Source organism: Vigna umbellata, chromosome 3 (genome assembly GCF_029865625.1).
Source record: "Vigna umbellata cultivar VRB3 chromosome 3, Vumbellata_1.0, whole genome shotgun sequence".
Lineage (NCBI taxonomy): Eukaryota > Viridiplantae > Streptophyta > Magnoliopsida > Fabales > Fabaceae > Vigna > Vigna umbellata.
Window position 1 is genome coordinate 8,369,655 of NC_142167.1, and position 12,846 is coordinate 8,382,500.

The 12,846-nt window shown below is 31.1% G+C and overlaps 1 protein-coding gene and 1 long non-coding RNA gene across 2 annotated transcripts; one reads left to right on the plus strand and one right to left on the minus strand.

The window, feature by feature from the left end:
• The first annotated feature begins 1,597 nt into the window (after window positions 1–1,597).
• Window positions 1,598–7,697, plus strand: LOC148201559 (uncharacterized). The gene is made up of 2 exons (XR_015784593.1): window positions 1,598–4,161; window positions 5,237–7,697. It is a non-coding gene; the product is annotated as an uncharacterized LOC148201559 (long non-coding RNA).
• Window positions 7,698–10,104: 2,407 nt separating this feature from the next.
• On the minus strand, window positions 10,105–11,950 carry LOC148201560 (uncharacterized). The gene has a single exon (XM_088108284.1). It carries the CDS (start codon window positions 11,686–11,688, stop codon window positions 10,267–10,269), a length of 1,422 nt encoding a protein of 473 aa, XP_087964410.1. The 5' UTR covers window positions 11,689–11,950; the 3' UTR covers window positions 10,105–10,266.
• Between the last annotated feature and the right edge of the window lie 896 nt (window positions 11,951–12,846).

Here is a 12,846-nt window from a genome sequence, read left to right on the forward strand (position 1 = left end):
AAAGTTGCGTCATCTCGAAGTTTGGGTCGACGTGTTTCTCACAAAACTTGATCACGCAACCAGAAGTGTTTCTCATATTTTTCTATCAAAATATGAAAAAAAAAATTGACCACACCAAAATTCAATGAAAAACAAACTCTACCTATCAAAACCAAAAGTACCAATTAATCAGACAAAACAAGACACTATTCACTGGTTTAGTGCCGCTCAGTGTCCTAAGCGCTCAATGAGTATTGATCAACAAATAACTAGAAAGAAAGATTGATTGACACATGCGAGAAAACTTATATGTGTGTTTTAAACTAAGAATTAACCGAAAGGAGTAGAAATTTATTTGTTTTAAAAGAAAAACTAGTCAATAAAGAATTCAGAATTTACTATTGTGATTTCCTAGTCAAGAATAAAAATTTTTAGAAAAAAAAAATAGAACTCAAGAAAAGAATTAGAGAAATGATGAATGTTTCAGAAGAATGGTAAATATTTTAAATAATAAGATATGTTTATAAAATTCTATTTATATTATTGAATTATTTTATTATTAAAATACTCTGCTCATTATTTTTAAATATTTATCAACTCCTATATTTTCAAATTCTTACAGTTCTAAAGTAAAATATAAATAATTTTTAATAAAAAATTTAATCCAAATTTAAAAATACTCGGTATTCCATGTCTTCTTTTCATACCACTACGAGAGCTAGATATGTTATATTTTAAAATATTAAAATATATTAAATATCAGATTAAATTATACTAATTAATATATATTAAATAATAATAATAATGATAAAAAATAATAAAGTGATAACCATAACAATAATATAATAATAATTATTATTACTACTATTATCGTTATTTTTATTAATTTATTAAAAATATATGATAATACTAATAATAATTTAATATATTTTATTATTTAAAAATTTTAACATATAATTTATTAAAACAGCTAAAACACATTCAAAATAATAATAATAATAATAATAATAAGTCATGTAACAATAATTGGTTATATCAAAATAACATGGTAAAAGTTTATATATGTTTACCGGATTAACACGTTTTTATAAAAGATAATAATAGATTGATAACATTTTTTAACAATATTTTAACATTATTTTGTCACTATATTATTGGTCTAAAATTACTTCATAATCAATAATAATAATCATAAACATTAACATGAACAAATCATAGAATGACACGTGTTAAAATATTGTCAAAAAAATATTGTCAAAATATCATTATCCTTTTATAAATTTTGATTTTTAAGATAAAATTTAATAAATATTTAACTTAATATAATATTTTAAAATTACAATAATAAAAATAAATAATAATAATAATAATTATTATTATTATTATTGTTATTATTATTAATATTATCATGATTTTTATTTTTAGCATCACTATTATTATTTTATTAGTATTAAAATTTATTATGTAATTTGCTCTAAAAACTTTTAAAAATGTAATTTATTTTTATTATGTAATTTAGTAAATTTCAAAAATCACAAAACGACAAATTCTGTTTCTGGTCATTTGGTATATGAAAAACAACTTTTCAGAACAAATTTTCGCTTAGGTTTTTGTTTTGAAGAAAAACAACTTTTCTAACACATTTTCGTGTAGGTAGTATTCTTCCTCCCCATTATAAATATCCTTCTCGACTTTTCTTCTCCTCCACCGTTCCGAGTCTCCTTTTCTTGTTATTTCCCTCCCATGGCTACACAGCTACTCAAATCTCTTTATTCTATTCGACGAACACTTTCTTCTAAAGCTTCCATAGTTGGGCTGGTAGCAACAGGACTGATAGCAACCGGCGCTTCCATTTATACGGTGAAACCAGGGTATAGTGCAGTAGTATTCAATCGAATAACTACATCAACCTTTTGTGTAGAGAAAGGAACTCATTTCCTCCTTCCTTGGGTACACATGCCTTACCTCATTGACGTAAACCAGAGTGCTCATTCACTCCATTTAGGTTTTTACACCAAAGACAAGAAAAAAGTAGAAATTAAACTCCACGCGCTCGCTCGACCAGATGTGGAAAAACTGGCCACTTTGCATTCCCAGACAGGATCTGACTTTTGCAATAAGTTATTGTCCTGTATAGGTGGGGGCTTGCCTGACTTGGCCGGAAGTTTTACCCTAGCTGAGATTGTAGATGATGATAAATATTTCTTAGATACAATCGCGGCCCATTTGAGCGGAAAGGCAAAAAAGCTCGGTATCCTTCTTGAGATAATTTCTTTTGAATTCTTATATCCGCAGAAAGAAGGAGTTTTCTACCACTCCTCTAAATGAATAGAATACTGTGGAGAAGGAGTTTGGTTTTTTTTTTGTTGTTGTCTAACCTCTTTAGCCTCTTTAGCTTGTGTTCTCTTTGTGGTGAATAATATGTTTTCGTTACATCAATGAATAGTTAGAAGAAGGAGTTTTTGTTTTTTTTTTTGTTTTCGTCTAACCTAGCTTGTGTTCTCGATGAATAATATGTTTTTGTTATATCCATTGAACTCCTATTCTCAACCTATTTACTTTGGGGTAATCAGAAAGGAACATCCTAATCAACTTCATTACACACCATTAATAATATAAAATATAGACAAAAATTAATGAATGGCAATTTTGGCATTGAGTAATTTCGGAGAAGTTCAGTACTGAAATGGATGAAGTTGTTAAATACAAAACAAAGCATTTTCATCTAAGCCTTACCCTAGTTCGCTGGGCTGTATTATTATTTATGAATCAGACTTTGATTTTAATTATATGTGCAGGGAGATGTTGAAACATTAAAGAAGTGTTGCAGTCCTCTTATGAAGTAGAATGAAAACTTTCATGGATGAGTTGTCGTAAACATTTATAATGCCGTTTACTTTACAAAGTTTGTCTTTCCTTACCCCTTAAGAAATCTCGTTGAAATTTGATCCCATCTCACAATTCAATTCCATGTTAGGGTGTTATGGAAGGCGTAAAAATTTATCTGTACATCATATACGATTGTGGTTATGGCTTTTGGTGTCCTCATGAGTAGTAAATTTTTAGTGTTGCCTTATTTCATATAAGTATGATAGGACAAGTTTCTCTATAAGCACTTCTATTGATAGAAATCAGAAGAAATAAAGAAGTGTAATCCATACTAACAATGATTGTCCCAGCTTCATGATACTAAATAATGATTGTTTTTTCTTTGCCGCATGTAATTCCTACTAGCTTTGTATTTCAGTATTGAAACCAGTTGCAGCCAATGGGTCTCTTCCATCTCAGTAGATCTATTATCTCCAAAATTCATTCTTTTCCAAGGCTCTAATCTCTTCCATTGTTGTCTCTTCCCATTTAGGAATCTCGAAGTCCTCTGAAATTTTGCAGTGTAAAGGTTAGAGTTTAGAGGTAAAAGCAAGATACCTTGTTTTCAGATGAATATAAGACAGATTTTGGCATGGGATGGAGACTGCATGTCTGAATTTCCTTTCTAAGAGTTTCCTAAATTGGGTGGAGATTACTGAACCCTTGAAGTAATCATTGGTTCCTTGTACTTTGATTTTTGGCTTTCTTGAAAAATTGAGTGTGTCCTTAGCATTCTATTTGTCACTAAAACTTGTCTTTGTGTTTTTAGCCTGTCAGGTAACTCTTCTCTGTGCAGTTACTTGTGGCTTAAGATAACGACCAATACAATTTCTAGCCTTGCAGTTATACAATCTGCTTTTGTAGGTTGATGTTCTCTCTTTTGAAGATGTGCGGAAGGATATTGCCAACTATCATGTCTGCATAGTAAAAGCACGGGACTAGATTCTGATATAATTTCTCCTATGGATATGTTTGTGATAATTGAATGTACTGTTTGTGGAAAACTAATTTTTAATGATAATGTAGATATTTATTTTGAGCTTTGGGAACATTGGAATGGATTTAGCAAAGCGTTTACACCATTTGGTGTACAAGTTATGGCTACAAAGCGTAGCTGGACTTATGCACAGCCATTTGTTGTGGACCATAACTTGTAATAAGCCTCATTTTTTCATCTATTTCATAACATTGTTCTTTTTGTTGAAGATGATGAACGTGATCTTGTTGATGTGAAGGGTAGTCATGAAGATATATATGACTTTGCTAAGAAGGATGACACTGTTGTTTGCTGCCTACGATTAAACAATGAAACGGGTGCCTTTTGCAATCCTTCATTTATTTTGTTAAACAGAAAAGCGTTTTGTTTGTATATTTCTAAGTTGATTATTAACATGAATCTGTTTGTGCTTAATAGCCTCAGTGACATCTAGTTCTTCCTTTTTTTTTCTAAAAGGTTCTGTGAACTACGCATAGTATTAACGAACTTTTTTTCATTAAATTTGTTGACTTGGATATGATGTTTTTAAGGCTGGTATTATAAACAATAAGTTCATATCTTGTATGAAAAAGGTGTGTTTACCATCTCAGATGAACTTACTTCCCTGATTCACTTATTTTTCTTTTTATTGAAGTTAGCCTCATAATGTATGCACAAGATCTTGGGAGATGTGTATATGTCAAAATACTTTTGGTATATATATTATCTTTGATACCTCAGTATGAAATATTTTCAAATTGAAACTATTGAATAACTTATGAATTTCAATAGAGTTATCTAGGAATCTGGTTGATCCGTTGATTTATTCGGTAGATAAATAAGAGGGAAAAATATACTGAGTTATTTCTCAGTTGGAAGAGGTGACACATAGAAGGAGATACTTTCCTTATGATCAGAATTCTGTAATAATTATTTGTTCCTTCTTTTGAGTTAATCCCCATTCTGTAATAATAGGACTTACACAAATGACAAATGGGTAATAACCTTTTTAAATAGAATAAGATTTTGGAAGCAATTTCTTTTATTATATTGATTGTTGATGATTGATGAGAACTATATCTCCCATGAAAATGGAACTCATCAAAGGAGATGCTTTCGTCAAAGCCATTGAGGTTGAAATTAGAAAGCCTGGGTCGGGAAGAGGATTATTAGTCTTGTCTAAGTGTTTAATATTCTGTACAATTTTAGATTCAGTTATTTTATAGTTATTAGGTCGTTATGTTTGTAACTGTTTTTTATTTTAGTCTTTATGAAGTCATCACAAATTTATTAGTTCTCCTGCCAACACCAAATTATTTGTAGATAAACAAGCAAATGCAACATTAGTGAATTTTCTAGTTAGTTGTAGTTTTTTGATGATTTTTCTTGTTATTAAGCAATTGTATATTTCAGGGTGCGCTTCTGATAAATATTGCTAGAAGTGGTCTTGTGGACTATGAAGCTGTGATGAACAACCTTGAATCAGGTCACTTAGGAGGGTTAGGCACCGATGTTGCTTGGACTGAGCCGTTTAACCTGATCACTAGATATTTAAATTTAAGAATGTTATCATGACTCCTCATGTTGCAGGCATCACAGAACATTCTCAGATCCATGGCTAAGGTGTCAAATCTGATACTTTTCTTGTTTCTGGTTCTATTGCAGGCTGTTGCTGAATACATTCTTCAGCTTTATACCAAGCTTCCTTCGACAGAGATAGAGTTAGGTAAGGAAAAATATTTTTAATGATATTTTGTTGTTGGAATTAGTTTGGATATTTAACTGGAAGGATAGTTATTTATTTGGATGCATTTATGAAAATTGAACTTTTATAGTACTTTGGCTTAGGTTTTGGGTGCATGTTGAATTTCAGTTATCCTTGAGTTGGGTTGTAAAATTTGAGTAGATAGATTGAATTGCAAGAGTTTGAAATTGTGATATGTGCTGTGTAAGACCCGAGAAAAATGTAGACTTTTTATGTTTTATTAGAATCTGCATGAGTTCACAAAGTGTGATGTAGTTCAGTTGGTGTGCAAGCAAAACATAAAGTTTTATGTCATTTATTTATTTTGTTGAAATAAGTGCAACACATGTTATTATATGGTTGTCAAATTTGTAATGTCCTATATTTTCAATGTGATGGGTTGGCTTGTTGGTAGAGATGTATCTATAGGATTGAATGGATGTGAGCTCAAATCCTAATGAAACTAATGTTTGATTTTATTTATATTTTTGCTTAAGGGCAAAAATATATTTTAAAAGTTGCACTATCTAAGCCGCTACTCTTAAGTTATTAAGTTATAATATATTGGTGGTAGTTGTTAATTTAATTTTGAACACCTTGAATTATTCTTCTTTTGAATTCATAAATGTTGGTTCTCTTTCTTATCTATACATGAAATTCTTTTATTGCATTGAAGAGTGAATTAAAGAAATTGGAAACGTGAGATTGGAAGAATGGATTAGAGATTAAGTTCCCTTTAATTATATTTAGAAATAATTAGGGTTACTTATATTATTGAAAAGTTAAGGTTTTCATTTAATTATAATTAGAAACCAGATTAGGAAATTATTAAAGTGAGGATTTTATTTATAATAAGCTTAACCTAGTTAAAATTCTAAATCAGATTTATTTTAGGTATTAGTTGATTTCTATAATTGGGTTCAGATAACCCTAATTGTAAACTTTGCTCCCAACATTTATGAATTCCATGTATAGACAAGAAAGAGAACCAACATTATCCTTTCAATCCTATGCACACATCTCTACCAACAAGTCAACCCATATCATATGAAAATATAGGACATCACAAATTTGACAACCATACAATAACATGTGTTGCACTTATTTCAACAAAATAAATAAATGACATAAAACTTTATGTTCTACTTGCACACCAACTGAGGTACATCACACCTTGTGAACTTATGCAAATTCTAATAAAACATACTAATGTTTACATTTGTGAACTCAGATTCTAATAAAACATACTAATGTTTACATTTGTGAACTCAGATTCTAATAAAACATACTAATGTTTACATTTTTCTCAGGTCTTGCATGCAGAACATGAATTTAAGAAATAGTGTTTGAATTGGTATTGAGTTAAATGAATCCGATAATGGATCTTGAAATGAGTTTGGGGACCACACCCAACAGCTACTTGTTAGAATATTAGTTTTGTTAGATTTTCTGAGTTATTGACAAGAATTTTAATCAACAATTATCATGTAAGAACACTTTTCTTTTTTAATAATCATTTCTAAAAGGAAAACCAACCATTAGGTTAAACCTTTGGATTTAATGTTATGTTTAGTGAGAATCACTTTAGGGAAAAAGAAGGGAAGTAATGTCTTCAAATATGGGTTAAGATAACAATATGCCTGGTTGGATGTGTGGGGTTGGTGAGATTTACAATTTTCTTAACCTTTCTTGTTGCTTTCTCTGTTCAATGACTTCTTGTTTTGAATGTGGTTGTTTGGGATAGAGAGGTACTGTAAAAAAAATGGTGGAAGTGGGGAAGAAAATGGTGTTGAAGTGGTGTAAGGAGGATGAAGTGGAGGGAAAAAGATGAATGACACATTTATCCTTTTACTTTGCTTCTGGAGGTGCAGGAAATAATACCCGGGAATCCAAAGTAGTGATTTTACATTAAGCTATAAACACTTTTTGAATCAAGTGAGAAGAAGTGTGTGGAAGTTTTACTTTTTCTCTAGATGTTAATTTATTTTTTAGTCTCATGTTTCTTCCTGTGTTTCACTTTTATATGTACTAATGTATTAATTATAGTACATGCCGATCAAATATCACAAGGCCAAACGATTGTGTTCGAGTAAACACTTAATTGATAGGATCCCTCAAAGATTAGGATTATACCACTAACTCATGGATTATCACACTAATCAAGATTAGAGTGTCATTGAGCCGGAATTAGGCTTTCAAAAGGTAAAAGTCCACCAAGGAAACCATAAATATAATGTATGCAGGTGAAACATTTAATAGTTTTGAACCCTATGCATTTATTATACTCAACTAAATCGAACGCTTATTTAACCATCGAAATGTTTAATCTTATTAGGTATAATATGTTTTTTATTCATAAATATAATGCGATTTTAGTTTTTGTTTCTCTTTTTAAAACTTTGATTAATTTTCATCTATCTTTTAAAAAGTTTCAATACAGTATCTCACGACTAAGCCATTTTAGTTTGTCTTTTTTTTTAAATTTTGATTAATTTTCATCTATCTTCTCTTAAAAAGTTTCAATATAGTCTTCCACGACTAACAATGTTAGTCTTTTTTTCTTATATAGCCAACGTGTATCATATTCAAGACGATTTCTAATTTAGACGACGAGACAATCATCTTTGATCTACGTGTTCATCTCTTACGACATCGTGATTCTCTTGGAGTATACTGACTTCAGTGGCAACTTCAACACCATCGTTTTTCATGTGTCTCCAAAAGTTTCCTACCTTCAACAATAAATTCACTTACAATTGCGACGACCACACTTATAACTACCTTTCGTCGACAACGGATTCACTACTCCTATTGATCCATATAACACAAATTCAATTCAAGCAAACGTGATTTAGGCAAATGAAATTGAAAATAGAAATGAAATTTAAATTAAAAGAAATTCGTGTTGTTGTGAATTATTTTCACACTGAATTGAAATTTAGGTATTGAGTTTATGTTGTGGGATCTTGATGATGGCGAATTTGTTGTGACTGTGATTTATGTTGGTTGGGGAAGGTTGTACGTGGTTTGATTTGTGCTTGCTGCAGGTCCAAGTTGAAGGAGCATATGCAGTGCTATGTTGAGCACCCTGAAGAGATAAGCAAGTTTCCTAAGGTGAAGACTTAGGTTTATGAAGTTAAAGGCTTCATGATGAAGAACATTGAAAAGGAACAGAGAAGTTTTCCAACTTGGAATGAAGAAGAATAGGAATTTCAGTTTTGGCCTTAAAGATTTAATGTTTTTTTTTAATTTTAATTATAATCATAAAAGAAAACTAGAATTGGCCTTACACGAGATATACAATTAGTCACGTCACACAAAAAAACTAATATCATTAGTCATGGAAAACTAAATTTTGAAACTTTTTAAAAATAGTGGATGAAAATGAATCAAAGGTTTGAATAATGACGAAAACCAACGTCACATGATACTTTAAGATAAAAACATATTTAACTCATTTTATTATTCTTGCTTCTCTTTACCACTCCTTCCTCTTCCTCTTCCATTCTTCCCTCCACTTCCAGTCATCCTGATTTTAATAAACTCATAAATTCACATAGAAAATACACTTTAGATGATGAAATTCCAAAAAAATTCTTTATCTATAAAATCAATATGTAATCAATATGTAATATTGTTGTGACCTAAAGGATTCATAAGAACTAATATTTTCATGGTAGGTTGCTCAAGTGGAGCCTTAATGTTATATATTCGTGGATAAATATCTTATTACAAACATGAATCATATGATGCAAAAAGCATGACAAAATTTTATAAAAATAATAAACCTAATTTTGTTTTTTGTGTACGGTTAATTGTTTGTTTACTATATGATCTACATGAACAATGGTACAAATTTTGAGGTGTGGATGTGAAGTTGGTGTTTTGGTGATAGATGATTGAGTATATTTAGTTATGTAAAGATCCTCACCTGTGAATGATTAGTATTTTTTGAAAAAAATATTTTATACAAAGGAGGACTTTATATATACTATGTATATATTAAATTGCTTGATGTTGCTATGATTAATATTTTCTATAGATTAATTAGGTCATTACATATATTTATTTGATAAATTTGTAGTTAGTAATACAATATGATATTTATATGCGTACAAATACCATAACTTTTTTTCTTGTTTCAATAAAATGTTAAGAAATTATAAATTTATAATCTTACATTTTTCATTTGGTTACTAAAATATGTTTTACACGTATCATAATCAAAATAAGGTTCTTCACAATATATTAAAAATTGCAAAAATTCAGCATAATGGAAAAAACTAATGAAAATAAATTATGAAAATAGATAAAATTGACATTAAATAAGGATTGTTCTCATTTTTTAATTTTTATTAATGTCTTTCCTGAATTAATAAATGTTTAAACTAATTTACTGAACAATATTAATAGATTGATTTTTATATATCTATTTATTATAATGAAAATAACACACGCTTATTAAAAGAGTACAGTTATTTTAAAAAATATATATTTACGATCATTTATGCATGTGCAAAAATCTTAAAGAACAAAGTAATCAACAAAATATACTAATTAAATTACAACAGCTTTTTAGATAAGTTTATTTATTATTTGCTTAGCAATATCACAGGTCTGACTTTGAATAACCTGATTATTTTTAAACTAAAATAAAACACATCTAAACTTACTTAGTGTAATACATTATTAACTAGGCTTACTTGCAAGGCTTCAGAGGAGAACCGCAGAGACAATCGTTTCCGACAAAAGCACTTGCCGGAAACGTGTTTTTGGGAATCTGACCGCAGAGATGGTTGTAACTCACGTTCAACTTCTGAAGCCCAACGACGCTGTTCGGAATCTTACCAAACACGGCGTTATGCGACAAATCCAGATACCTAAACCTTTCCCCAAACCTCAATTTCCCCAAATCAAACCTCAAGTTATTCCTCGCAGCCCAAAACCCGACCAAATACTGTGTGCTGTTCACCAAACTAATCGCGTTTCCTGATATCTCGTTTCCCGAGAGATCTATAAAATCGTAGAAGAAGGTCTCCGAAGGCCTGAAATCCTCGATTCTCATCTTGATTCCGCAGTTCGCGAGTTTCAGGGAGAATATTATCGGGGAAGAAAGTACCCACTTCGGAATCTTCCCCAGGTGAAAACTGTTGTTCGACAAGTCCAACGATTCGATCCCCTTCACGTTCATCTCTGGAAACGGGTCCACGAGTAAATTGTTCGAGAGGTCAAGGTTGAAGATCTTGGTCAAATTTGCAAAGCTCGCCGGCACGGTTCCCGAGAACCTGTTCCACGACAAGTCCAGCGTGTCCAGCGCCTTGAATTTTCCGAGAAAATCGGGGATTTTCCCGGAAAGCGAGTTGTGCCCTAGCTCTAAGTAAGTCAGATTGGGCGCCAGAGTTGCAATCGAGGCAGGAATGTTCCCGGAAAATTTGTTCCGAGAGAGTATGAGACTCCGAAGATTCGCGGGAAAAGCAGGTATGGTTCCTTCGAACTGGTTCCCTTCGAGGGAGATGTAATTTAGGTTAACGAGTTTGTTGATGGCTTTGGGGAGTGTTCCAGAGAGCGAGTTGTTGTCGAGTTTGAGCTGTGTTAGCTGAGTCAACTCGGTGATCGAACTCGGTAGGGTTCCGGTAAAGCGGTTCCCCACTAAACTCAGCGCGTATAGTTTGGTGAGTTTGCCAATGTTCTCGGGTATCCGACCCGAAAGTTTGTTGTTTTCTAAATAAACGAATTCGATGTTGGGAAGTTGGAAGAGGAAAGTGGGGAAAGGACCCGTAATGTTTTTGAGGTTGAAGAGGTAGAGTCCATCAAGAAGTCGGAGCTTTGAGAGGGTGGGTGAGATGGTGCCAGATAAGATGGCTTTGGGGTTTCCTTCGGGTTGACCCGTTAAATACAGTCTCTGTACCCGGGTGCTGTTGAAGTGACACTCTACTCCGTTCCAGGTGCAGCAGTCTGTACCGGGTATCCAGTTGTCGAGGAGGCCGGACGGGTCGGATCGGATGCCGGATTTGAAACCCAGCAGACCCGCTTCCTCGTCGGGGAGACACGTGGCAGCGGTGGCCTTGTGGGGTGTGAATGCGAAGAGGAAGATGAAGAGGGTGGTGGCTAAGAGATTCATTTTGGATTATGAGTGTTTCTGAGAGTGTTGTGTTGTCTTTAATGGAAGGGTTGTACCATGTTTCGGTAGACAAAACAGGTTCTAGATGATATGAATATGGTTTTTACGTGTGCAACTACAACACTAAACTTTATGATGGATTATGATATATAAGTAGTAAGTAAAACTAAACATTCATTTTCATTTTCAACGTTATCTAAATCTCTTCAAAATACCATTCTGTAAATAGTTCTAGTATAGATTTTGGTATAAAATTTACTTGTATTTTGAGAAAGGTTTTGACTGTGGAGACTAGTTTATAGCATTTGTTTTCTTTGTGGGTGGGTGATAATTATGTGGAAGCAGCCACCATGTTTGACTCACCGCTTTGAGCAAGTGCAACGCACGAAAGTATATGTAGATATCTATAAAAAATAATAAAATAATGATAAAAGATATATATTTACATTTGTTTTATACGTATTATAAGAAAAGAAAAATGATAAAATGATGATAAAAGAATACATTTTTGTATTTAAAATAAATAAAAGATAAAAAATAATAATATCAAGTTAATGTAAAAAATTTGTATGTTAGATGTATCATTTCTTATTTATAAATATCATGTTTGTGTATCATAACAAAGACTTGTAATAGAATCCAAAATTTATCAGTTCCACTTTGGGTTTGTCTAGATAATATTTCTAGAGTAAGTTATTGTATTCGAGGTTTGTGTATTTTAGAATTGAAAATTTTATCATAATTTTGCTTTCATAAGATATAAAGAGAATGAATTTAAATTATTATTAATATGGACTTTTTGAAGGATATGAGATTATTGGGTACGTATGTGTTGGAAAGCTTAATTTTTTTTTATATATTAATTACAGATGAAAAAGTTTTGGAGAAGAAAACATATAAGTTTATTATTTTAAAATTTTGAATAGAATTTGATATTAATATTTTAATGAGTTAGATTTATATTTTAATAGTGTTGGATTTATCAAGTAAAAATGAAAATTTTTACTTGATTTGTTTATTTATTTTTGAGTCACTTTTATTGAATCACTCAGGTAAATTTATGCAATTTACATTTCTTATTGTTACAAATCTATGTAATATATTTGTAAAAGTAATATTAATTTTGGATAAATATTTTTAGCCAAACTTCAGTTCTCT

Bases quoted from the DNA above. Each gene is read 5' to 3' on its own strand.
- LOC148201560 (XM_088108284.1), bottom strand. From the start codon at position 11,688: ATGAATCTCTTAGCCACCACCCTCTTCATCTTCCTCTTCGCATTCACA.